Source organism: Lepidochelys kempii, chromosome 3 (assembly GCF_965140285.1).
Source record: "Lepidochelys kempii isolate rLepKem1 chromosome 3, rLepKem1.hap1, whole genome shotgun sequence".
Lineage (NCBI taxonomy): Eukaryota > Metazoa > Chordata > Testudines > Cheloniidae > Lepidochelys > Lepidochelys kempii.
In genome coordinates, this window is record NC_136382.1 from 201,901,016 (window position 1) to 201,927,415 (window position 26,400).

Here is a 26,400-nt window from a genome sequence, read left to right on the forward strand (position 1 = left end):
TTACTTCTGTCCTATCCTGTGTGGGAGAACTGAGCCCCTGGGCTTTACTGCGGCCTGTGATTCAGGTCCTTTCCGGTACAGACTGCAGTTAATAAACACATGAGAGGAGATATTACTTTGGTCTAAAGCCTTCAGCTGATGCATACTAAAGAGAAAAAGTATGCTGAAGGCAGTGAACTGTATTATTAGAACTACTAAAAGTAGAGACACTTGAGTAAGTATTATAAAGTACAGCATGCTTTGTATAATCACGTGAAAAGCCATGCAGGGCTCATTGCTGCTTTCATCATGAAGAAGCTGGACTTAATTTAAAAGAGCATGTAGCTGCTGCCAGTCTTGCTAAAATTAAGACCAGCTATTGGACACCTTGAAAAGTCCAGTGGGGTTGCACCGGGTGTAAGTGAAGGCAGAATCTAGCCCCATTGTATTTGGGTTTACTAATTTAGTGGACATTGGCAGGCTAACAGCATGTGATGTGCCTGTAATGAACTCAGCCGCTGAGTTATGCGGAGCTGATTACATGAAATAGGGCCGTCCTTACCCATACGCAAAATATGCAGCTGTGTAGGGCACCAGGATATTGCTGCGTGCTGCTCCAGCTCCGGCTCTTCCCCAGGCCCCCGCCCCTGCTCCGCCCCCACTCCCCTAAGCTCTGCAGCAGGGCTGGGGCTGCACTCAGCAACCCGGCCCCAGCCGCGCAGCTGGTGAGTGCTGCGGGGTGGTTCCCTCCTGCCCCCCAAGCCAGCCCCCCTGCTCCCACCCCGCAGAGCCCTGCCCTGCAGCGGGACTGCGTAGGGCCCCAGAATAACTCGGGACGGCCTTGACACTAAATGGTCAGCAGAACGTCTTTGTCAGGAAGGGCTCTGTGTTAGCTTTCCACTTCTTTAAACAGTTGGGAGCCAGTTCTGCCTGAACTCGTGTGGCTATGCGAGGTCTCGAGAGCGAGGGTAGAACTGGTGTATTGTTGCATCTTAAGGTGCAGGCCTCAGAGGCTGTGTAGTTAGGGTGACCAGATGTCCCAATTGTATAGAGACAGTCCTGATTTCGGGGTCTTTTTCTTATATAGGCTCCTGTTTACCCGCATACACACCCCCAGTCCCGATTTTTCACACTTGCTGACTGGTCACCCTATGTGTAGTAGTGAGGATCTGTCCACGGCAAGGTAGACAACTGGCCTCTGTGTGTGGGAGCAAGGGGAGGAGCAAGGGCAAAGCCACTTGGTCTGTGACTGTGCAGATCCACTGGCCAAAACTCCCCCATAAGGAGCTGGAGGGGCAGCAACACTGCAGTAATAGCTGCCAAGTGATACAACAGGCAGTAATCACACAGCTGTCTAACCTGTCAAGGTCCTACTGGTGTTGTATGAAGCTTGTGACTTCCCCCTCCTTTTGTGAGATGGGGTGAAGGGGAAAAGTGCCAGGAATGTTCATTGATAGGAGGTTAATGGAGCCTCCACCGAGCACACTAGTTGCTTATTCCCCTCCCTCAGGGACTGAACTGTGAAGCCTTCACAACGGTCAAAGTACAGAACTCCAAATTAAAGAGAATTTTGCCACTGCCTTCAGACAAGACCCTCAATGGCCCTGATCCAAAATCCGCTGAACTGGATGAGAAAACTCTCATGGATTTGAGTAGACTTTAGATTAGGCCCAAAACTAACTGGTAACAATTCTGCTTATTTCTGATCTGTAAACAGAGCTGAAGCTGAGTTCTGGTAACATAACCACCCTAAAGCAGTGCAGAAACTTCTTATAACCTCCTCCGCTATCTTTAAACACCACCTTTAACTTTCAGAATGTTGCTGGCTATTAGTCCCTTACACCGTGTGTGTGCAGTGTACATATATCTGACTTAACATCATGGTGGTGAACATTATTCACAGGCCCTGATACAGGACAGCATGTGCTTAAGGCTAAGCACATACTGAAGTGCAGGATCAGGGTCTTTATTTTATTTTCTCAGCTTTATCACTAGCACCAAGAAAATGAGATTGAGCTATAAAGATCACTTATATATTAAAAAAAGGCCTGATTATTACAGCAACATCTAGGGTCCCCAATCACAGACCAAGTCCCTACTGTGCTAAGTGCTATACAAACACAAATCCTGCAGAACTTCATTTGCATGAGGAATCTTTACTCCTACAAACAATCCCACTGACTTCCAGTGGGGAAGGATTTATAGGATGGGGTCCAAAGTTTTGTAGCTCACAAATGGTAATGTCCGGCAGTGATTCGTTTGTATCTTTACTAGGGCTGTCGATTAATTGCGATTAACTAAAAAAAAAAATAATCACGATTAATTGCTCTGTTAATCAGTAGAATACTAACTGAAATTTATTAAATATTTTGGATGTTTTTCTACATTTTCAAATATATCTAGTTCGATTACAACGCAGAATACAAAGTGTACAGTGCTCACTTTATATTTTTGATTACAAATATTTCCACTGCAAAAATGATAAACAAAAGGAATAGTATTTTTCAGTTCACCTCATACAAGTACTGTAGTGCAATCTCTTTCTCATGAAAGTGCAGCTTACAAATGTAGGGGTTTTTTGTTACATAACTACACTCAAAAACAAAACAATGTAAAACTTTAGAGGCTACGTGTCCACCCAGTCCTACTTGTTCAGCCTATTGCTAAGAGAAATAAGTTTGTTTACATTTACGGGAGATAATGCTGCCCACTTCTTAATTACAATGTAACCTGAAAGTGAAAACAGGCACTCACATGGCACTGTTCTAGCTGGTGTCGCAAGATATTTATTTGCCAGATGCGTTAAAGATTTATATGCCTCTTCATGCTTCGGCCATCGTTCCAGAGGACATGCTTCCAAGCTGATGACACTTGCTCAAAAAAATAATGCGTTAATTAAATTTGTGACTTAACTCCTTGGGGGAGAATTGCATGACTCCTACTCTGTTTTACCCTCATTCTGCTATATTTTCATGTTCTAGCAGTCTTGGATGATGACCCAGCTCATGTTGCTCATTTTAAGAACACTTCCACTGCAAATTTTAAAAAAATGCAAAGAAGATAGCAATGTGAAATTTCTAAAGATAGCTACAGCACTTTACCCAAGGTTTAAGAATCTGAAGTGCCTTCCAAAATCTGAGAGGGATGAGGTGTAGAGCATGCTTTCAGAAGTCTTAAAAGAGCAACACTCTGATGCAGAAACCACAGAACCCAAACCACCAAAAAAGAAAATCAACCTTCTGCTGATGGCATCTGTCTCATGATGATGAAAATGAACATGCGTTGGTCAACACAGCTTTGGATGCTTATCAAGCAGAACCCATAATCAGCATGGACGCGTGTCCCCTGGAAAGGTGGTTGAAACATGAAGGGACATATGAATCTTTAGTGCATCTGGCATATAAATACCTTGTGACACTAGCTACAACACTGCCATGCGAATGCCTGTTCTCACTTTCAGTGACATTGTAAGCAAGAAGTGGGCAGCATTATCTTCTACAAATGTAAACAAACTTGTTTGTCTGAGTAATTGGCTGAACAAAGAAGTAGGACTGATTGGACTTGTAGGCTCTAAAGTTTTACATTGTTTTATTTTTGAATGCAGAGCTTTTTGTACATCTACATTTGTAAATTCAACTTTCATGATAAAGAGATTGCATTACAGTACTTGTATTAGGTGAACTGAAAAACTATTGTTTTTACAGTGCAAATGTTTATAATAAAAAAATAAAGTGAGCACTGTACACTTTGTATTCTGTTGTAATTGAAATCAATATATTTGAAAACGTCCAAAAATATTTAAATAAATGGTATTCTATTGTTTAACAGTGCAATTAATTGTGTGATTAATCGCGATTGACTTTTTAATCACTCGACAGCCCTAATCTTTACCAATATTCAGAATTTTCACTTTTACTTTTAAAGGTGTTTTTAGACAAAAAGCAAAGGTACTTTGGTATTGTTCACATCATGATTGTTTTAAGAAAGTGGGGAGATGGCTTTTGTCACTGATTAGCTCCTGGTGTTTTACCTTTTACCCGTCTACCTTCATCTTAATTAATTACTTCCTAGCTGTGGGTTTGTTAGCTCAGCTTTAACCCACATGTATTTATATTATCAGAATTGGGCAGGGGAGGGGAATTAGGCAGCATTTTGCTATTGCAAAGATTTCTGCCCAGGAGAGTAACAGGATCAACATGTACATTGTTCATGCATGTCATGTGAAATGGGTCCTTTGTTTGACTACATAGTTGTCTGAAGTTCCAGAGAAAAGATAAATTTGGCTTGGGACAAGAGCTATCATGTTTGTTAAAAGGGCAATTCCCTGTCTTCGTCATGAAATCATCTAAAATTTGATTGCTCCCAGGAGAATTTTATAAGTGGGGCACCTGATGTAGGTTACTACAGTCTGGTCTTCACTACAGGGAGATCGACGCTGCTGCAATCTAGTGAAAACCTGTTAAGTCGACAGCAGAGCACTCTCCGGTTGACCCCGGTTCTCCAGCTCCCCAAGAGTAAGGGAAGTCGACCGGAGAGCGTCTCCAGTCGACGCAGTGAAGACACCGGGGTAAATTGACCTAAGCTATGTTGACTTCAGCTATGGTATTCACATAGCTGGAATAAAAAAGGAAAGGAGTACTTGTGGCACCTTAGAGACTAACCAATCTTGAGTAGTTGGAGTAGTGTAACTTAGGTCAACTTACCCCCATAGTGAAGACAAGCCCTTTAAGTGGCCAGTGAAGCAGGAAACTAGGTGAGGTTCCCTAGAAATGATCCTCTGCAGATCTAGCACGGGTGGAGATCTCCCAAATGCAGGGGATCTATGGGGGAAGGACATACCCGGATTCTCAGAGGAGCCATCCTGCCTGGATTACTGCCTCACCATATAGTTAGGCAAAGCCAATGACCTCATGACTCCAAGTCTGTTCTTGCTTGCTCTTTATTTTATGCCCTTCCACAAACAAGTACTTATAATGTCCTCCCAGCATAGGGTATTGTTAACTGCGGGCTGCCACAATCTGTCATGAACTACTGTCCTCTGGAAGGGTACTTAGAGGGACAATGTAAAAACTTCCCACTCTTGGTGATTCCACGCTCTTTGGAATCCAGGATACTTGCAAGTATTTAAAGGGAGGCGATAGAACTGGACACTTAGTGGCAAAAGAAAACACAAATAGGTTCACCTCTTCAATACGCATCCTTTCATTTGTATTTCAGCACCATCCAGAATAAACATGCAATACAGGCCCTTCCCCCAGAGCCTGAGGGTCATGAAAACAGTGAAATACAGTGCAAACTTTTTCTTTGTTTGTTTTGAGAATCTCAAATTCCTCGTCTTGCTGCCTCTGCAGTCTAGAATGGTGGAGTTTTCTTGTTTCAGGCTTTTGGCGTTTCTCTTAAGATAAAGTCAGAATTGTATCTATTGAATGGCTTTGTTTTATGAAAAACACTATGCTGGTGAATCAAATGTTTCCTGTTTATCAGTACACATCAACCCAAGTATCATTTGCCAGCACAGACCACTATTATACTGTTTGATTTATGTGACATTGTTGTCTGAAATTGCTGATGCTGTACTAAATTTCCTTGTTTTGCAAGTGATGGAATAATAAGTAACCTTGTGGTGGGAGGGGGTGGGTGGGAGGAGAACAAACCAAGCACTGTTATCTGCAGCTTTGGGATTTTCATTGTTTCTGAACTCAGAACTGATTCTGACAGCTTGGTGGTACTCCTGCTTGCCATATGAAAGGGCTGCTCCCTCCATGGGGCAAACAACATGTCACGTCTGCTCCCCTCTCTGTTCTCCCCCTACCCACCCCCTGCCCAGAGGAGTTTAGCAGTTGGGTTTGTGTAATTAGGGATTCCCCAGCCCTTCCCTAACCTCATCCCCAAAACCTCTTTCAATGCTGGTGGGAATGGAGTCCCATGAAGCTCCACTCCAGTTCAGTCACCTGCTCCACTTCCACTGTCTGTCAGACCTTCTGTGCCCATCGGTGGTGGAGTTAATGGGATTTGCTCTTCAGTTATTCCGTTTACTTGTACACATTCCAAATCTCCAACAAGTAGCTTCAAACCATCCTCTATTTTAAATTTTAAGCAACTTAGCAGAAGAATGTTCCCTATTTCCCATGCTCAAAGTGCCAAACAGAGCCTGAGGCCTGGGTTGGATGATATTAAGTTCTGCACTAGCAGTAGGTTTAAGGTTCAGTGTCTCACAACCCTGAGGAGCCAAAAACAAGCTTCAAACCATTGGAAAGGGCAGATTGCCAGCTTCCTAGAAGACATAAATTTCCTTCTAGCCCTGAAGAGACCTGAAATACTGACCTTAAAATCAGCTATTGTTAGGTGGAAAGGAGCTATTTTAGTTCACGGTCAACACTTTACACCAGGCCATGAGCACTGTACAGAGGACCTATGCTAAGTGAGTTGTTAGGTTTTACAGGAGAGCTGTGACAAGTAATCCCAATAACACTTTGTAAAACCTCAGTAAAATAATAGAATAATAGCTGTTCTGTGACATCATGGCATATAGAGAACAACAGGCTGGTACTGCAGAGGTTTTATCACCACTGGTTTGAAATGCCTCGCATTGAGTAATGCAGCCCTCCTAAACTCATGCTTGTAAAACCACACTCAAATCAGAAGAGGTCTATAATTTCCTGACATAAATACAGTATATTTGTGTGTTTAATTACATATCTTCCCCATCAGTTTCTTTGTTCGCCACCAGTTTGTGATGGTTTTAAATGAACTTTTGCCGCCAGACTGATAACAATGGAAGATCACTTGAAGGATGTTAAAGTGACCCCTCCCAAAGCACAGAATTGTCTGAGCAGGCTGGCTGCTTGAGCAAGGCGGTCTGGGTTCTGTTCCCAGTTCTGTCACTCACCTGCTGCATCACTTCCCCTCTGCTGCTCTTGCCCCCACCTTGATCCTTTCTCCTGTCTCTGTTATCTGAACTGTAACTCTCCAAGACCAGCCGTGTCTCACTGTGTTTGTATAAGGTCTTGCACTGTGTAGCCTTCATCTTAGTGGGGGACTGTAGGCACTGCAGTACTCCTTAAATAATAGGAAGCATGGTCTAGTGATTAGGGCGTTAAGCCGAGGACTTGGGAGACTTGGATTCAATTCTCTGCTCTGCCACAGACTTTGAGACCTGGAGCAAGTCACTTAGCTTCTTTGTGCCTCTATTCCCCATCTGTAAAGTGGGGATAACCACATTACCCTACCTCGTGGAGGGTGTTGAGGATAAATAAATGTAAAGGTTGTGAAATGCTCACCCACTGTGGTGATGGGGTGGGCGAATTGTTTCTTGATGCCACATATGGCGATCCATTAGACTCTGAGCAAGAACCAGCCAGCAAAGTACATGAGAGAGAAGATGCTCGATGCTACCTCCCAGCACTGGCCCACCCTATCCAGCATCCCATCTCTAGTTGGGGCCATTTCTGATGTTTTGGGGAGGAGGGGAATTCCCCAGCATACCATCTTCTCAAATCGGAAATATATGGTACCCACCTGTAATTTTGGGCCCTAAAATCTATTTATATTGGGTCCACTTCACTTACTAACCATCATCTGCAATCATTCAGTATTGGTGACTTAATAGGAAAACGTTCCTTAAAGAACTACATATTCTCTTCTTCCCCAAGGAATCGATGTGGTGGTAGTAGTGGTGAAAGAATACATACAGTTAAAAACACAAATGGGATGATAAAAAAATGTTGTCCCCCTCAGTACACTAATTCTCAAGTGCTGGGTTGGAACTTGGTTAGCTCAGCTGACCAGCAAGGGGTAAGAATCACACAAAGATGGATTTTGTTTTGGGTGTTTTGTTTTTTTTAATCAGGGCCATATGTTTGCAGCTGCAGTCCGTGCTTCAGGGAGGGACAGGAACGCTAGCAGAAACTATGATATTTTGTATCGTTCGCACGAAAGCAATCACATGTGGTGAAAAAAAACGGCGCAAAAGAAGGGCACCCATGCTTCACTGTGCAGATGATCACTGCTGCAGCCGGAATCCTTTCCTTAGGAGGAATCTGAATTGAATACTCTGAATCAAGGGATACATGCCTGTCAGAGCCCTGAGGTCTAGCTACAGTATTTAGAATATGGCCATTGTGCAGGCAGCTACCAGTCTAGAATTAGAGGCCACTCAAGAGGTAAGTGAAGCTTTTGACATCTAGAACTAGCCCCCCTCTGTTTATAGTGGGGGTTTTCCATTAGAGACAAGGTTTCTATTCTATTTATTCCGGTTCTTATACCAGTCTGGCACTCCATTGTCGTGGGCAAGCATGTTTGAGGCCTTCCTTTGACACACGTTGACATAGTTAGGTCTGAATTCTTTCAGGGCAAAAGACCGTAAAAGACCCTTCATCTTGGCCAGAGATTTCTGAGGCAAAAGTACATGTAGTTCCCATTAAAGATATGAAGAGAACACAACCTCTCTGAAGTGCAATATTTCCTCCCCATCAAAAAAAAATAAGGGTTCTCAAACTACTGGAGAGGATTTTGCCTGCCTTTGCACACTGCTTTACAGAGTTTCCTCTGAAGTTATATTTTTAGGCTTGTCAGAGTTACGTTGGGGAGAGTGGGGGAGAGAGAGATTACTATTGATGTTTGGTTTTTTTGTGCATTTTCCAATAATAGGTTGAAATGTTCAGTTGTGCAAAATTATGGGGGGCAAGTCAAACCATTATTGATGTTGAGATTCAAGAATTTAAAGTGATTATAATAAGGAAAACACAAATTGTCAATTTTGGAATTATTTAAGCTCAGTACCAATGTGGACACAAGAACAAATGGATATAAACTGGCCACCAGGAAATTTAGACTAGAAATTAGACGAAGGTTTCTAACCATCAGAGGAGTGAAGTTTTGGAATAGCCTTCCAAGGGAAGCAGTGGGGGCAAAAGATCTATCTGGCTTTAAGATTAAACTCGATAAGTTTATGGAGGAGATGGTATGATGAGATAACATGGTTTTGGTAATTAAATATTCATGGTAAATAGACCCAATGGCCTGTGATGGGATATTAGATGGGGTGGGATCCGAGTTACCCAGGAAAGAATTTTCTGTAGTATCTGGCTGATGAATCTTGCCCATATGCTCAGGGTTTCGCTGATGGCCATATTTGGGGTCAGGAAGGAATTTTCCTCCAGGGCAGATTGGAAGAGGCCCTGGAGGTTTTTCACCTTCCTCTGTAGCATGGGGCACGGGTTACTTGCTGGAGGATTCTCTGCTCTTTGAAGTCTTTAAACTACGATTTGAGGACTTCAATAGCACAGATATAGGTGTGAGGTTTTTTGCAGGAGTGGTGGGTGAAATTCTGTGGCCTGCGTTGTGCAGGAGGTTGGACTGGATGATCATAATGGTCCCTTCTGACCTAAATATCTATGAATATATGAACTCCACATCAAAATATGCTATATACATATCCTTAACTCAAACTAAGTTCTTAAGCAGCATTTTTCTCACTTTGCCTGTCTGTAAATTTCTTTTATAAATGCAAATATTTTTCCCTCAGTTTGTGTGCATTTGATAAATGTTTATTTCACCAATAGAAATCAAATCCTTCCAAGCCAACGTACGCACAACCCAAAAGGCCCCAGGCACCTCCCTCTAGACATTCTCTGCAAAATTATAATTCAGCGAAGTCCAAGGATTCCCCGGAGGGAATACAGCTAGCTTGGTCAACCATATAGATTATACCCAGGGATGTACTGACATTTTGACAGTTTCCCTGAAAATTTCAAAGCTGTATTAACTCTGGATTTGGTTGTTCAGCAGCTACTTTGGTTACTTTTTAAATCGATTTTCCTAGTAACTATCTCATCTCATCTGCTCAAAGCTGAGAGCTTTGTCTTGTCAACTCCCCTCTTTTTTTTTGTTTGTTTGTTTTGATTTTTTGTTTTGTTTTGGGGTTTTTTTGTTTGGTTGGTTTTTTTGCAGGCCCAAAGTGTCCCTTTGCCTCATTCCAGAAAAATCTAATTGTACCGTTCAGGTAGAACATGCTGTTCCCAAAGACAGAAAAAAGTTAGGCACAGCAAGGTGTCTTACAACTCACTGACGGAATGCTTCTTCTGAGGGACCATTCTAGGTGGGAAAAGTAGATCCGCCTCCATGTGAATTTTAATCCATGGCCTTTGTTTTCAAGTGTCATTGAGGCAGTCTGGGATGCAGACACCTGTCCACTTGATTGAGACCAAAAGCTGTTTCATATAGGTCATTGAATAAATATCAACTGATGAGAGTTTTCAATGGCTACTGATTTCCCATTACTAACATCCAATCTAGTTCTTGTTAACTCTGTGTCAGATCATGTTGCTTGTTCTTGGCATTTTTTGATGGCTACAGAAGTCTCCTAGAAAGAGCAGTCACTGCAGTAGGGTGAAAGATCTGGATTTCTCCAAAAAGCTTACTTTTATCAAAACTTACTCGCATCAATACCAAGCAGTTAAATCAAGGATGAGTAATACCCATTAGTCAGAATGACAAATGGTGTTTTAAAAATTCAACGTATAGGAGACACATCTCATTTAGCCTTAAAATATTTGCATGCCATGGCACTAAGACTTTTCTGAGTTTCCGTGATCACTGAATGTCCTAATGGGAAGGTTTAAGTGAACAGTATTTTATAATAATTCAGTGTTCTTCACAAAAGATTGTGGGAAGTTTTCTGGAGTAGTTGGATGAAAGAATGAGCTCTAGGAAACACTTCAGGAAGAACCATTATATTGCTTGACAATATATAGTAAGGAAAGAGAGGATAATTGACTTTCCAAATGCTCTTACAGAGCAATAGAGACAAATATCTAAGTAGTAACAATTTAATGTAAGCATCTGCACTTCACTGTAGAGTTTACAAATGTTTTTCTTCCAGGCATACTTTAGTAGGTACACTGTGCCGTGCTACACGGCTACCTTCAATTAAGATGATAAACCTGTAAAAAGGTTTAATATGTTTCTATAACTATCACCACATTTGTTAGGGTTAATTTATAATATTTTGGGTGGGGTTAATTTTTTAAAATGATTAAATGTGCAGCCACCTGCTGCAAAGCCCTTAGACTGGAATGCAAATGAACTTTTATGCTTATAGCAACCCTACAATATCTAATACAGATTGCCGTAATTTCTTAGAAAGCATGTCTATTAATTTCTGATTTCTTAGAAAACGCGTCTATTAATCACTGATTATCAATAGTTACCTATAAAAGTTGTCTTAATGGAAAGTGTATTCCAAAAATGGGCGGAGACCAGAGAACAGGTCCTCGATAGCCAACATAACATAGACCATCCTAAAAAGTGAAAAATGAAGGCAATCCTTTTTCCACGAAGGCTGAGATTACCTTTCTGTATGAGTAGTATTACACACATTAAGATAAGGAGGATTTGTGGCACCTTAGAGACTAACCAATTTATTTGAGCATAAGCTTTCGTGAGCTACAGCTCTAAGGTGCCACAAGTACTCCTTTTCTTTTTGCGAATACAGACTAACACGGCTGTTACTCTGAAACCACACTTTAAGATATATGCAGTATGTATTATTGTATAGCCCAGATCATCAAAAGATGTTTGGCACCCACAATAGGTTTGTACTATTGTCACAGAAGTGGTGTTAACTGTGTGCTGATATTGTGGTTGGCCATAGCACCCACTTCAACATTTGAGAGGACTGCTTATTCTCCTGCCATGACTAATCTGCACTGTTGTTTGCTTATCATGGTGCCAGAAAGCTGCAGCTTAGATCCGCTCCCCATTGTTCTAGGTGTTATACAAATATCTAGTCCCTGTACCAAAGAATTTACTGTCTAAATAGATGAATAAAGGTGGGGGAGTAGGGAAGAAGTAGTATCATTCCCATTTCACAGATGGGGGAACTGAGGCACAAAGATTAAATGACTTGCCCAAGTTCACATTAGGGAGTTGGTGGCAGAGCCAGAAACTAAACCAGCATCTCTTTTGGTCCCTGTCTCTTACCTGTAAAACCACTCTTCCACATCCTGCTTGTTAGGGATGCATAGTCACACGACACATGTCTTCAAACGTATCCTGTGCTCCTGGAGTCCCCCTGTGGGTGGTCGGAGAGCCAAACTCAAGCTGTGACACTTCTGCTCCAGCTTACCCACTTTGCTTCTGTCTTTAATTGTATGCACGTACAAGCGGGGCGGGACTCTTCTCACTAAAAGAAATTCTAAATATAACCTCTGTAATGTGCAGAATGTTTGTTTGATCTTCCCTGTGAATTAAATTAAATATACACTGAACTGTTATCTGCAACCTGCCTGGTCACTGGCACACTTGTAATGCTGTCTCTGTCTCTATCCACCAGCAAGTGAGGTGTAGGTGAAATGGATTTAGGTGGATTAAAATGAAAGCGTTAATTTTTAAAGGTATCCTAAATGCATAGTGCCATATTCTCTGCTGATGTAAATTGGTATTGATACACTAAGTTCAATAGGCCAATGTCAACTTACTCCAGTTGAAGATCTGGCCCTTAATACAGAGAAGATGGGAGCTGATATATCAAATTGCAATACTTCTTTCCAAACAATTTGTCTGCTCTCTTGACAGACTTATGATTTCATACCTGTGCAACTATTATTAAAATATCTTTCAGACCTCTGGCTTTGTCATTCCCTTCAGGCATTCCAACTGTATCATATCTTCTTTCTCCTGATAAATCACCACCATCTTTATTCCTGACAATTTTGCATCTTCCTAACAGCCTGGATTTTTCTCCTAATTCAAAATATTTGAATAAATGGGGACTTCTCTCAGCTCCTGTAGTGTAATGTATTTTTATAGTGTAATATAATATAGCAGTAAGTAAAACATCCTTGGCTCATTTTCAGAAATAACTGGTGATTTTGGTGTGTCCAGATTTCAGGTACTCAACTTATCATGATTCGACGGAGGATGCTCAGCACTGCCTGAAAAATCAAGCTCCTTTTTAGATGTCTTAAATTGGGCACTCAAAATCACTATTCATATTTGAAAATCTAGGATACTTTTTATTAAAAAAAATTAGAAACCAAATATTTAAATCTCTTTAGTTTCTTTTAGTATGTGGAGCGCCTTGACAACCAATAAATGACAGGGAACCTGCAGGTAACTTAATATATATATTTAAAGATAATAGAGTGCCTACAATATGTTCATTTAAACTACTTATGGTGGCTCAGTTCAAAATTACTGTGCATTAAAATCCACTGAATGCCACAAGCCTTCTAAATTAGGAAGAACATGTCAAGCGATATGTGGAGATGGGCTCTTGTACAAGAGTAGTTTACAGTGAGAAGAATGAGTATTGTTCCCTGGAGTACATACATCCCAGTTTGGTGATTCCGTACCAGCTTTTACTATTTCTCTCCAAACACTTACTGTCTTTTGGGTTTTTTTATTTGTTCCATTGTGCATCTCTATTAGATATTTCTCATGGGCCAGCTATCAAGAAACACCCTGCTGTGCTGTGGTGTGGCGAATGAAGGCATTTTCAACCATAAACAAGGTATTGTGTGGTTTAAAAAAACACCCTGACAATGACAAGTCTCAGATGGCTTGTAATTGTTTAAATGTATCTTACTTGTATTGCTTAGAGATATAGTGTCTTTTGAGAAACTGACCAATTTGACAAAATATTTAAATGATCAGGCTGCTACAGGGTAGATTAGAAAATGTTTTTTATGAAGCATGTTGCATGCTTATTTGGTGTGGTCTGTGAATCAGTCTGTATGTATCTTTTTTCCTAAGTCTCTCTTTCAAAAGAGACTATTAGATTCCTAAGTCCTATTGACTGTCAGTTAGAGTTAGGCACTTACCTGTATGGGACTTAGCCTCTTAGTCAGTTAGGCACTTTAAAAAGGTTGGGGTAAAATTTAATTGAGTTCAAGAGTAAGGCTTGACAAACTTTTTATTCTCATGGATGAATGTTTACTCACCTGTGGGACTATTTGCATGCATAGGAGATTGCTAGCATGACAAAATTCTGTAATATGGCAATATATTGGCTGGCTGAATTCATTATTTGCCTTTGATTTTTTTTTTTTTTTTTTTTTTTGGCTGCTGGATGGTTATTTTGTGATTCTCCATCTGATTAATTGCTAGGGTGCCTAGAACTTTTTATAAGGGGTGTGTTATTTGTTGCCTAAATTGCAATGATTGATTATTCAATAGATAGCAGTACAGGAAACTGTATCATAAAGATGAAGGAATAACAGGACATTCACTGCCTATAGTATAATTAAGAATGTACTCAAAAAGCAATTGAGAGAAACAATATTAATGAGGTCTAAAACCATTGTCTACAAAGAAGTAACAAGATCTGCCTCTAGGTAACAAATGAACACTTGCGACCTACATTCATCATAATTGTTCTGATGCTTTACTGGCTTAGACAGTGTGTGTGTCTGCTTTCCTGTGCAGATATTTTGTCTGGGGAAGGACACAAGGGCTACCCATTCCTTACACACCTGAACTAGGTTCTGAGCAAAGTAGTAGTCCCTGTGTTTATGGTGTGCAAGATCAGTGCCACAGTCAGCACTAATTGCCCCGCAGCTAGGTCCCACACTGGTCAGGCGTGGAGTGAAGCAGAATGCTGTGTCCTCTTCCAGGATGGTACGGTGGCTGCATTACCTGGAGCTCGGGGAGGCAGGGTACCTGTTTTTGAGGTGTGACTCTGCCAGAGCTCCCCCTGAAGTGATGAGCCCCCCTCTCTCAGCCCCAATATGTGGCTGTGCCTTAAAGGCATATTAGAGCCCCTACTTTCTCTTGTTCAAGTCACAGTTGCGTGATATCTGAATCAGAGGCCACTCTTGACCATGTTGCCCCTAGTAGTCCTGTTTTTCCATCTGACAGTTCTATCATGGAAACGGCATAATAGCTTGAGGTTTTTGAGTTATCCATTGGACATTAGTTATGCCTGTGTGCAGCCTCTGAGGTGAGGGGGTGGTATTGCTTCAGAGTCCGGCTGTACCAATGCACAGGCATTACCAAGAATTGTCTAGAGGCACATCTTTGACCCATGAGTGAAGTCTGAGAATGGGCTTAGCACAGAGGATTTCTGCAGGGCTAAGAGGGGCAGAATTCCCCTTCCTCCACCCCCGCACTCCCAGACAGGATATAGACTACCTCAGTGCAGCTGTTGCAGCCCATGGACCATAGTTGCAGCCCATGGACTAAACACACTCGCTCAGTGGCCAGCTTTACACTGCAGTGGAAACACAATGGTCCTGTTGCATCCAGGAACGTCCGTCACCCAGTGATTCCTGCATCAAGCTTGCATCTTGTGGCTGAGCTACGGCATATTGTTTCCGAAGTTTACAAATAAAGGCTAACATGGGAAATCATTCCTCAGCTTCTCACTCCTAACCACTAAATTCACCTACATACTATCTTATAGCCTGGGGAATTCAATTCCATTTTCTTTGAAACTTATCCCTTGTGTCAAAGTTATTTTCGGTTTCTGATCACTCTTGTAGTCAGATCTGTGACAAGATCAACCAGTGGTGGTCACTTTTTTTAGTCCTCCACTAGATCCCCTCATCTTGCAAACCTCATCCTTCTTCCTCCTATATTTGCATTTAGGGCCCGCTTTCATCTCAGGCTCCCATTCTCCTCATGTGGCTTCTCCTATCTCTCTCTCTCTCTCTGGTAATCCCCTCTGCCAGCTTCTCATACAAGTGCAGCTCTTCTAATCTAGCGGAGGAAGGTATAACACGATCCAATGGCTGGAAGCTGGAGCTAGACACATGCAAGCATACATTTTTGAGAATGAGGGTGATTAACCAGCGGAACAATTTACAAAGGGCCATAGTGCAACCATTTTTAAATCAAGATTGGATGCTTTTCTAAAAGGTATGCACTAAGAATTATTTTGGGGGCAGCTGTCTAGCCTGTGTGCTACAGGAGGTCTGACTAGATCAGTGGGTCTCAAACTTTTTTACTGGTGACCCCTTTCACATCACAAGCCTCTGAGTGCGACCCCCCTCCCAATAAATGAAACACACTTTTAACTATATTTTAACACCATTATAAATGCTGGAGGCAAGCGGAGTTTGGGGTGGAGGTTGACAGCTTGCGACCCCTCTTGTAATAGCCTTGTGACCCCCTGAGGGGTCCCGACCCTCAGTTTGAGAACCCCTGGACTAGATGATCACAATGGTCCCTTCTGGATTTAGAATCCATGAATTCCCCTTCTCTGGTAACACTACCAGAGACACAGAAAATGGAGATACAGAAAACCATAATCACCTAATCCGCTGAAGGGCTGTCTGCCTGTAGGCAGGAGAGTATAGCTGCAAATCCTGCCCAGTGGCACAGCACACTTGCCGGGGGGGTGTTGTTATTTGGTTTTTTTGACAAAACAAATATCAGCTTTTTTTAAAAAAGGCAGTGGACATGCTTGAATCTACTGCCATTTTGAAGACAGGCTTCTTAAGGTCTTCAGGAGAACCTATAATACCTCCCTACTGCAGAGGACTGTATCTGCCTTCTAAAATGAGTGACATGTGGGGCGTGATCCAAAGCCCACTGAAGTCCAAGGGGAATTTTTCCACTGACTTTAGAGGCTTTCATTCAGGCCCATATGTTTACATGGTCCATCTATTTCCTTTGATTTCTCCCTTCCCCCCGCCCCCCGATACACACACCCCTGCCCCCAACACCCAATATTTGTGGTGGTTTTCACTTAAGCTAAAAATTTAGCATGACATTATAACTTTTTTTTTAATTGTATGTGCACAGTAGAGAACACGCATTTGATTAAAAATAGACATCAGTTTCAAACAGTGAGGGGAAAATACTCTTAAGGTTGGGGGAAGAAGAAAAACCACTGTGCACAAAACCCAGTAGCTATGCAGAACCCTTTTACTGCTTTTCTTCCCTGCCCTTATCTCAGCTGCAGAGCTGAGACTCAGTGGATTTCTTTGAAACAAAATTAGCAAACAATGGTTATGTCTGTACTACAGCTTATGCCAACATAATTTAGGTTGCTTGGGTGTGAATAAACCACCCACACACACACACCCCCAAGCAACCTAAATTACTCTGGCATGAGCACTCATATGCACAGCACTATGTCGGCAGGAGAGCTTCTCTCACCAACATAGCTTCTGCTGCTCTCTGGTGGGGTTTTTTTTTATGCCAAGAAAGTTCTCGCCCATCGGCATAGAGTGTCTTCGCCACGCATACTACAGCATCATACCTGTCTCGGTTCAGCTGGCCACTGCAGCACTGTACGTATAGACATGGCCTTAGTTTGATTTGCTTGGCAGAACATGGTTTCAGGTTTAACAATAGGACAACCAGCTCTGTGTGTTGCACCAAAATTACCGTAGCCAAACATACAGTGACTCCTCACTTAAAGTTGTCCCGGTTAACGTTGTTACGTTGCTGATCAATTAGGCAACATGCTCGTTTAAAGTTGCGCCATGCTCCCTTATAACATCGTTTGGCAGCCACCTGCTTTGTCCGCTGCTTGCAGGAAGAGCAGCCCGTTGGAGAGAGCTGGTGGGGGCTTGGAAGCAGGGTGGACCGGCAGCCCCCCCATCAGCTCCCTGCTCCCCTAAGTTCCCTGTGCAGCAGCCGCCCAGCAGGCTATCAATTGCCAGCAGTTCTGCTGTCCCTCCACCCACTGCCATGTGCTGCTCCTGCCCTCTGCCTTGGAGCTGCTCCCAGGAGCCTCCTGTTTGCTGTGTAGGGGGGAGAAGAGGGGTACTAATGTCAGGGTGTCCCCCTCCCCCCTGCTCCTGCCCCCCGCTTACCCCATCTCCATAGAGCTGGGGGTGGGCACGACAGGGCTCAGGACAGAGGGAGCTTGCTAGTAGCAGCTGCTATCTCAACTGGCTGATCTCCTTAAAAAGGCAATGTACTTAGAGTGGCGTCAGCAGACTTAAAGGGGCAATGCTCATCTCTCTCTCTCACGCACACACAGGGTGTGTTTCTCTGTCTCTGTCTGCCGTGCTGCCTCCCCTCCCTCCATTTGTGCTGCCTTGTAGAGTGTGAGGCTACATTAACAACAGTGTGTTAACCCTTGAGGGCTCAGGCGAATGCTAGGTCATCATTCAGCACTAAGGCATTCCCTGGGAAATATTCCACCATCTGACTCCAACACCTCAACCAAGCTTCACAATCATCATTGTTGTGTACAGTATTAAATTGTTTGTGTAAAACTTATACTCTCTGTGTGTGTGTGTGTGTGTATGTATATATATATATATATATATATATATATATATATATATATAAAATGTAATCTCTTGTCTGGTGAAAAATTTCCCTGGAACCTAACCACCCCCTCACCCTCCCACACACACATTTACATTAATTCTTATGGGGAAATTGGATTCGCTTAACATTGTTTCACTTAAAGTCACATTTTTCAGGAACATAACTACAACTTACAGGAGTTACTGTAATCCAATTAACTACACTGTATGATTTCATGCAAGTATGTATGTTACAGTTGTATGGATTGTTGCAGAGTAGCAGCTGTGTTAGTCTGTATTCGCTAAAAGAAAAGGAGTACTTGTGGCACATTAGATACTAATAAATTTATTTGTTAGTCTCTAAGGTGCCGCTCAGTTTAGCCATGATCTCATACTGGCACAGAATAGTGGGTAGGACTTCTTTTGGTTTTTTATCCCTTATTTCATGTGTCTTTGGTCTGGATCAGCACTCCTGTAACTTTAAGGGTGATTACATATTGGTTACTTGGCCAGTCGTTCTTTAACGTGCAGTAATGTATGTTTTTAATGATGTAATTCACTCCTGCCCTGACAAAGCCCGAGTGATCTGGTTTGGGGCTGAGATCAATGGACTAAAATTGATAGAGCTCTAATAGTGCAGGGCCAGATTGTGGCCTGGACTGTATGCGGGTGCGTGGCCGGAGCACTAGGAGCTTTCCCCTCGTTGCCTTGCTTGCATAAGGGCTGGAGCCAATGGTGCAGGGGGAGAGCACAGGATCCCGAAGGCACCAAAGAGGGCACAGGGAGGAGGAGACAAGCCATGCTGCATATACATACCTCCACTCCAGCTCACAGAGTGGGGATAAGCCTGCAACGGGAGTATGCTGAATCCGGTTAAGGGGTGTAGCAGCTGGTGGGTTGGCACTGTGCACTCTGGAGCTCCCAGAGGCATTCTGCCTGCCTAAAGCAGAATCGCACCCACTGCAAAGAGCTGTCCCTTTAATGGCACCATTGAGTGCTTATGTAGTTACGGGTGAGATTTTTCCAAAGCACTCAGCATTGGCCTCACTCTGCTCCTTCTGAAGTCCACAATAAAATTCCATGGCCACAGAGTTAGGCCAATGCTGAGTGCTTTGAAAATTCCTCTCCATTCTGAATTTAAGATTTACTAATTTTTGTGGCCTCGCTGCATATCAGAATCTATGAGCCTGATTCTCCTTTCATTTGTATCAGCATAATGAGCTGTAACTCCATTTAAGTCAATGCAGTTACACCAGCGTCAGAGGAGAATCGGAGCTTCTGTCAATGTCTTAGCTTCGCTTTCAGTGTACTTCCTAGTGATTTATGCTACGATGAATCAATAAGTGGACATTAGCTTCCCCTCAGGATTGAACGCTTGCCCTGCATACATTCATCTGAAGCACTAGCTACACAATCTATCCTCACTTGAATTTGATTTGTTGCTCAACTCATATTCTTTAGTTTACAATCAAGTATTGGAAAAGGGCAATATTAATCAGAGAACACGAGCGGAAATTGGCAGGCTAATGGTGCACTGTTGCATTGTTTACTGTACAATAGAATGATTGAGGTCACTGTTACGGAAAGCCATTAAGAAATGAAAAGCTTATTAAAGGGAAACTGTTAGCATATTAATTGCCTGTTGTAAGCACACATTTCTTTACCTTCGCTACTAACAATGCCCTGGATTCTTAAGTTTTGTTTTTTGTTTTTGTTTTTTTAAGTTTCACTTTTATTTGTTACACAATTCTCCCAGGGTCTGATTGTGTTCCCAAGATGACCATGTGGATCTTTCCCTCCTCATTAGAAAGAGGGCTTGGTGAAATCTAGAGCAGAATCTCCTACTGAGGGCTGTCCAGGTGTCTGGGTTAGGGGAAGGTTGGTAGGCAGTGGGCTGGCCATGGACAGAATGGAAATAGGCATCATCTCCCCCAACGAGTCCCCTCTCACCCAGGCAAGTTCATGGCAAAACAAACAAAAGGAAGTATTTTTTCACACAACACACAGTCAATCTGTGGAACGCCTTGCCAGAGGATGTTGTGAAGGCCAAGACTCTAACACGGTTAAAAAAAGAACTAGATAAGTTCATGGAGGATAGGTCCATCAATGGCTTTTAGCCAGGGTGGGCAGGGATGGTGTCCCTAGACTCTGTTCTATTCATTCCCTCTGAAGCACCTGGTATTGGCCACTGTCGGAAGACAGGATACTGGGCTAGACGGACCTTTGGTCTGATCCAGTATAGCCGTTCTTATGTTCTTAAAACTAACAGTCAAAGGCTGTAGTACGCTTTTGGCTGTGGTAAGGATCCCCCTTTAATGGGCCGGGGGAAGGGGCATCTAAGGACAGCCTCTGGCTGCATGGCTCCAATGAACATGTGCTACCAGTCTTTTTGCCAAGGCAACAGCTTGGGTGAAGGCACGGTGCCTCTGAACAGATGGTCCCTCTGATGTCCCAGGAGCTAGGGTGGAGCCCGTGTCCTGTTCTGAGATAGGGCAAACCCCGCCACCCAGAATAATGGGGGAGACCTCTCAGCAGAGATTTCCTCTCCATTAGCCTTCCTGTGGAGGAGTGGCAAACGGGACCCTCAGTGTGAACAATACAAATGAGTCAGATAAGCTCTGCTTTCAGGTGCTAAGTGAATCAGTGTTTGGGGTCCATCTTGTATAGAACGTTAAACTTTCTACCTGGGGTCTCATAAATGTGGGGACGTTGGTGGTGGTGTTGTTCCTAGGTTTTTTATGACAGCTTGGATTTGGGATCAAATGTAAGCTGACCGTGTCCCTTTAACCTTATGTAAATGTGCGTTTAAGCAGGAATCTTGTACAGTTCCTTTGTGTAGTGTATAGCCATTCCAACGTTGAGAGAGATGAATATTCAAAGTGCACAGAGCTAATTTTCAAAAACTAATTGCTAGCCCATTTTAATACTAAAAGGGACTAATGCTGAATACATGGTAATGACCCGCAGGGAGTCATTGGAAAAAATTAAACACTGGTGAACTTAGTGTGTTGTGCTCTTAATAATTGAAAATGAGTTCAATTTTTAATGGCTAAAAGGAAAATGTATTCTTGGGCTGAGATGCAATATCGAAAATGCCACCCTAGAGTGAATCTTTACAATCCAGCCATGTGTTTTTGAAGAAAAGAGGTTTACATAAGAAATATTGACCTACCGTTCCTGGCAGAATAGCTGTACTAACTGGCATGGTAACATGGATGATTCTACTGGTTCACTAGGACAAAGCATCTTCTTAGTGAATTATTGTAGTGAGAGCCAACTTGGGTTTCTGTAGTTCATACAAGTCTTGCAAATGTTATTTTTTGGTTGAAAATTATTACCTCAGTGTATACATAGGAGTAGGCTTCATGCACGTTTATGAGGCAAGTGTTTTTGTTTTTTTAAATGACTGAGTTCATTTACCTATGCACTGCTCTGACCTGTGCCAGCTGGCACAAGTCACAAAGAGCCTGCCTGACAGATGGGGATAGCATACACCCTCTCCATGCCACCTAGCCCTGGACTGAAGTAGAAAGGTGCTGGAGCTGGCTCCAGATCACTGAGGGAAGAAGGGAACCTTCCTAATGCAGCTGATGTCTTTCCTTTTGGTGCAGGGGGAAGGGCAGGGGAAAGAGTTTTTCCCTTGAAGTTCCAGACAGTTATTAATTTGAGGGGGAAGAAGGGGCAGCATTAAAGTGTCTTTCTCCCATCTCCGGCTCTACTCTTTCAAATCAACGGTAGCCATTTCAGGTGGCATCTATTACCTCTGTCCCTCATGAGGATGTAGGATTCAGCCTGGTGGGTCTTTCAGCCCTCTGGGGGAGAGAGGAGGAAATGAGGTCATCTGTGTGGGGCCCTGAACATTCAATATTAATGTGTGTCCATGGAGTATAAATATTTAAAATTATTTTTTAATAAAGCAATTTAAAATAGAAGCCCTAATAGCAGAGGGAGAGAGGACTCTGAGTAGGGCCTACATTAATGGTCTGTAACCTGGAGCAATCGTGTACTGTCCTAAGGAAAACTGTATTAGGAAGGTATGCCATTTAAGGCACTGTGGTATAAACAATGGAGTTTCCACTTTATGAATATTCCATAACTAATTCTCTTCTGGGGTAAATTGGTGCAGCTTCATTGACATCTGCATCAGCAGAAAATTTGGCCCTCAATCTGCAAAGAAAATATGGGTCCGCTCCTAATCCCATTGGTTTCACCAGGCAGTAGGATTGAGCCCTTTGATTATATAAGTAACTCAAACTCTGGGATTCCTCCCTTAGGCATCAGCTTTGTGCCTTGTGATCTGAGAGAAAGCATCATTCAACCTTGCTCTGAGGTAATAAGCTACTTCAGTGGAGTTAGTACAGATTAACACCACCATGCCCTTCTTTTCTCTGCTAGGAGACAAAGGCAATCTCTAATCTGTTCTACAGTGTCTTGGTTTATTCCATGAATCAGGAAGACCTCATAAGTCTGTGGCACTGCAAGCAGAGTGGGGGTGTTATAAAATAAACATGGGTTCCTCTTTAAAGTTGGCCATTGCTAAGTTGTTATGGCACTTTTATTGATAACATACCTGCCGTTATGCCTTATTGCCACACTTAATGTCATCTTCTGCAATAATTGAAGGGTTGTTTCCTTGACAGTCCTCCCAGATGAACATTCAAATGAATAAATGCGCTGTTTGCAGACATGTTTTAGTACAAATGGAGTATAGTTATGATAGAAATATCCTCATGTGACTGGTTTTTCTGTGGACATGCTTTCTCTGCTGGAACTAGTTTAAATCAATGTAGCAGTAGCTGTCATTTCGGCAGAATCTGCCACCCATATTGCCTCTCAGTAGCACCTTGCTCTGAGTGATCCTATTGAAATTGGTGGGATTATTCACAAGTAAGGTACTAGTAAAGGTGAGGAAACTGTTCACCTACTTTTTTCTGTTTCTTTCAACAGTAACAAATTTATGAATCCATCAAGCCCCATTTCCTCCTCCTCTGGGGGGGGGGGGTAGATTCACAGAGACCTGCAAGGAAGCCATTTATAAATATTACATTAATTTAAAGGCAACAGAATGCCCATGAGTCTGTGGGGATGGTGCTAAGAATTAAATTAGTAACTGGGAGCACTAACGTGGGTGGTGATATCAAGAGATAATAGACTTAGTGGGACTTTTTTTTTTTTTTAAATCTCTTCACAACACTACCTTTGCCTCTGCTAATGGATCCTGGTGACCTGAATTTTTTATTCCTGGACTCTGGATTAAATTCTGTGGTCTACAGAAATAACCATGAAGGGATTAAAATTCTCTGGGACCAGAACTGATGTTTACCTGGACTACAATTAACTTTCAAAATACAGGGATATTGTGCCAGCAACAAAAGGTTTTTTGATGAGGCGTAAGCACAAACTCCTCCAATTACTTATCTTCAGGAAGTTGATATGTGTCTAGAGTTTATTTCAAAAACAATTTATAAACCTTAGGACTCTTGCTCTTCCATTTGCTTAGTATGCTCTCTGCTTTCCCAACTTGTTACTCAATAACACTATTAATTCGTGTAACAGTAAGTATGGCAGAAAACCTCCCTTTAATTTTGCCTCTCCTTTCTGAAGTGTGTAGGTGATGGCTGCCATCTTGGCCAATACACCAGGAATTGAAAACCAGGGTCCTCAAGAACTAGAAGCATGAGCTGCCAAAGCTCTCTAGCTGGGGGTGTGACACTCATGCTATTTGGATTGGGCAAAGAGGGGGGACGAGTTGCGCACACACGTGCCAGTATCTTACATATAGATGGAATCTTCTGGTTTGACGGTAGAGGACATACATTCTGATCAACAACAGTGTCATTTGTTGAACTCATTAAAGAAAAATGCAACATGGAACTAGATGAAAACAAGCTCTACGTGAACAGGGGGGAGGGGAGTAACAAATTTCCCCCCTTTCCCCATTCCATACAGCAGCAGGCTCCAATCAACCACAAGTACCTGGCACTAGAAGGATCAGAATGCATACATTGGCAGAAAAGAATTAGAGCCACTGGTCTAGATAGTTTTGACGGTTTGATCCTATGTTCACTTGTGGCAGGGGTAAAGCTGCCGTTGCTTTAATGGAGCAAGTTAAGGGCCTCAGTCCAAGAAATCATTTATTAGTTTTGTATTACTGTAGCAACGAGTAGCCTCAGTGGGGCCCCATTGAGGTAGGGGGTGCTGTACAAACAGAACAAAGACAATCTTGCCCTCCAAAAGCTTAGAGTGTAAGAGTTTGGATACAGACAGTGATGGGGGGAGTACAGTGAAACAATAACAATACTGGTCAGCCTGATTGGCAATGGTTTCAACACACTGGCAGCATATCTACTGTCAGGTTTTTGTAGATTTTATGGCAGAGGAGAGGCCCAACTTGATGATCACTTTAGATAAGCTATTACCAGCAGGACAGTGGGGTGGGAGGAGGTATTGTTTCATGATCTCTGTGTGTATATAATGTCTGCTGCAGTTTCCACGGTATGCATCCGATGAAGTGAGCTGTAGCTCACGAAAGCTCATGCTCAAATAAATTGGTTAGTCTCTAAGGTGCCACAAGTCCTCCTTTAGTTTTGCAGATGTTTCTCCCCACTGTGAGGGGCAGCATGGGAGAAAGCACAAAGACACTTGTTAAATTTGTAACAAGTGGGTGATGGAAGCTAATATCATAGGCTGCTCAGAGGTGGGAACTGAGCTTTTGATACTGAATGAAAAATGGAAAGTAGGGTGGGGATAGGTTATGGAGGGCCTTGAAAGTGAAGACAAGCAGATTATGCTTGATATGAAAAGAGGGAGCCAGCAGGGGGATGCAAAGAGGATTGCCAGAATCACAGCTACAGGATAGGAAGATGAGCTCTGTAGCAGCATTCTCCATGGACATGAGTGAGGCATAATGGCTGTTGTCAAGGCCAGAGAAAAGGATATTGCATAGGAACATAATGTAGAAATGCTCTCTAGGCGATCGGGGGAGGTCCCGGATGACTGGAAAAAGGCTAATGTAGTGCCCAGCTTTAAAAAAGGGAAGGAGGAGGATCCTGGGAACTACAGGCCAGTCAGCCTCACCTCAGTCCCTGGAAAAATCATGGAGCAGGTACTCAAGGAATCAATTCTGAAGCACTTAGAGGAGAGAAAAGTGATCAGGAACAGTCAGCATGAATTCACCAAGGACAAGTCATGCCTGACTAATCTAATTGCCTTCTATGATGAGATAACTGGCTCTGTGGATGAGGGGAAAGCAGTGGATGTGTTGTTTCTTGACTTTAGCAAAGCTTTTGACATGGTCTTCCACAGTATTCTTGCCAACAAGTTAAAGAAGTATGGGCTGGATGAATGGACTATAAGGTGGATAGAAAGCTGGCTGGATTGTCGGGCTCAATGGGTAGTGATCAATGGCTCCATGTCTAGTTGGCAGCCGGTATCAAGTGGAGTGCCCCAAGGGTCGTTCCTGGGGCCGGTTTTGTTCAATATCTTCATTAATGATCTGGAGGATGGTGTGGATTGCACCCTCAGCAAGTTTGCAGACGACACTAAACTGGGAGGAGAGGTAGATACGCTGGAGGGTAGGGATAGGATACAGAGGGACCTAGACAAATTAGAGGATTAGGCCAAAAGAAATCTGATGAGGTTCAACAAGGACAAGTGCAGAGTCCTGAACTTAGGACGGAAGAATCCCATGCACCGCTACAGACTAAGGACCAAATGGCTAGGCAGCAGTTCTGCAGAAAAGGACCTAGGGGTTACAGTGGACGAGAAGCTGGATGTGAGTCAACAGTGTGCCCTTGTAGCCAAGAAGGCCAATGGCATTTTGGGATGTATGAGTAGGGGCATTGCCAACAGATCGAGGGATGTGATCGTTCCCCTCTATTTGACATTGGTGAGGCCTCATCTGGAGTACTGTGTCCAGTTTTGGGCCCCACACTACAAGAAGGATGTGGAAAAATTGGAAAACATCCAGCGGAGGGTAACAAAAATGATTAGGGGACTGGAACACATGACTTCTGAAGAGAGGCTGAGGGAACTGAGATTGTTTAGTCTGTGGAAGAGAAGAATATGCGGGGATTTGATAGCTGCTTTCAACTATCTGAAAGGGGGTTCCAAAGAGGATGGCTCTAGACTGTTCTCATGGTAGCAGATGACAGAACGAGGAGTAATGGTCTCAAGTTGCAGTGGGGGAGGTTTAGGTTGGATATTAGGAAAA

At 42.8% G+C, this 26,400-nt stretch overlaps 1 protein-coding gene across 11 annotated transcripts in view; it reads left to right on the plus strand.

Annotated features, from left to right (window-relative positions):
• PAK5 (p21 (RAC1) activated kinase 5) overlaps positions 1-26,400 on the plus strand; it is a 178,841-nt gene that overhangs the window by 79,482 nt on the left and 72,959 nt on the right. For 7 of the 11 annotated variants that reach the window (XM_073339626.2, XM_073339634.2, XM_073339625.2 and 4 more), the window contains one exon: positions 13,411-13,492. The exons of 3 other annotated variants lie outside the window; for them this stretch is intronic. In XM_073339626.2, the coding sequence (XP_073195727.1) occupies positions 13,420-13,492 (73 nt within the window). In that variant the 5' untranslated portion in view covers positions 13,411-13,419. Of the gene's footprint in view, positions 1-13,408; positions 13,493-26,400 lie in introns of those variants that run through there. One more of the 11 variants, XM_073339632.2, reaches the window with a different exon arrangement.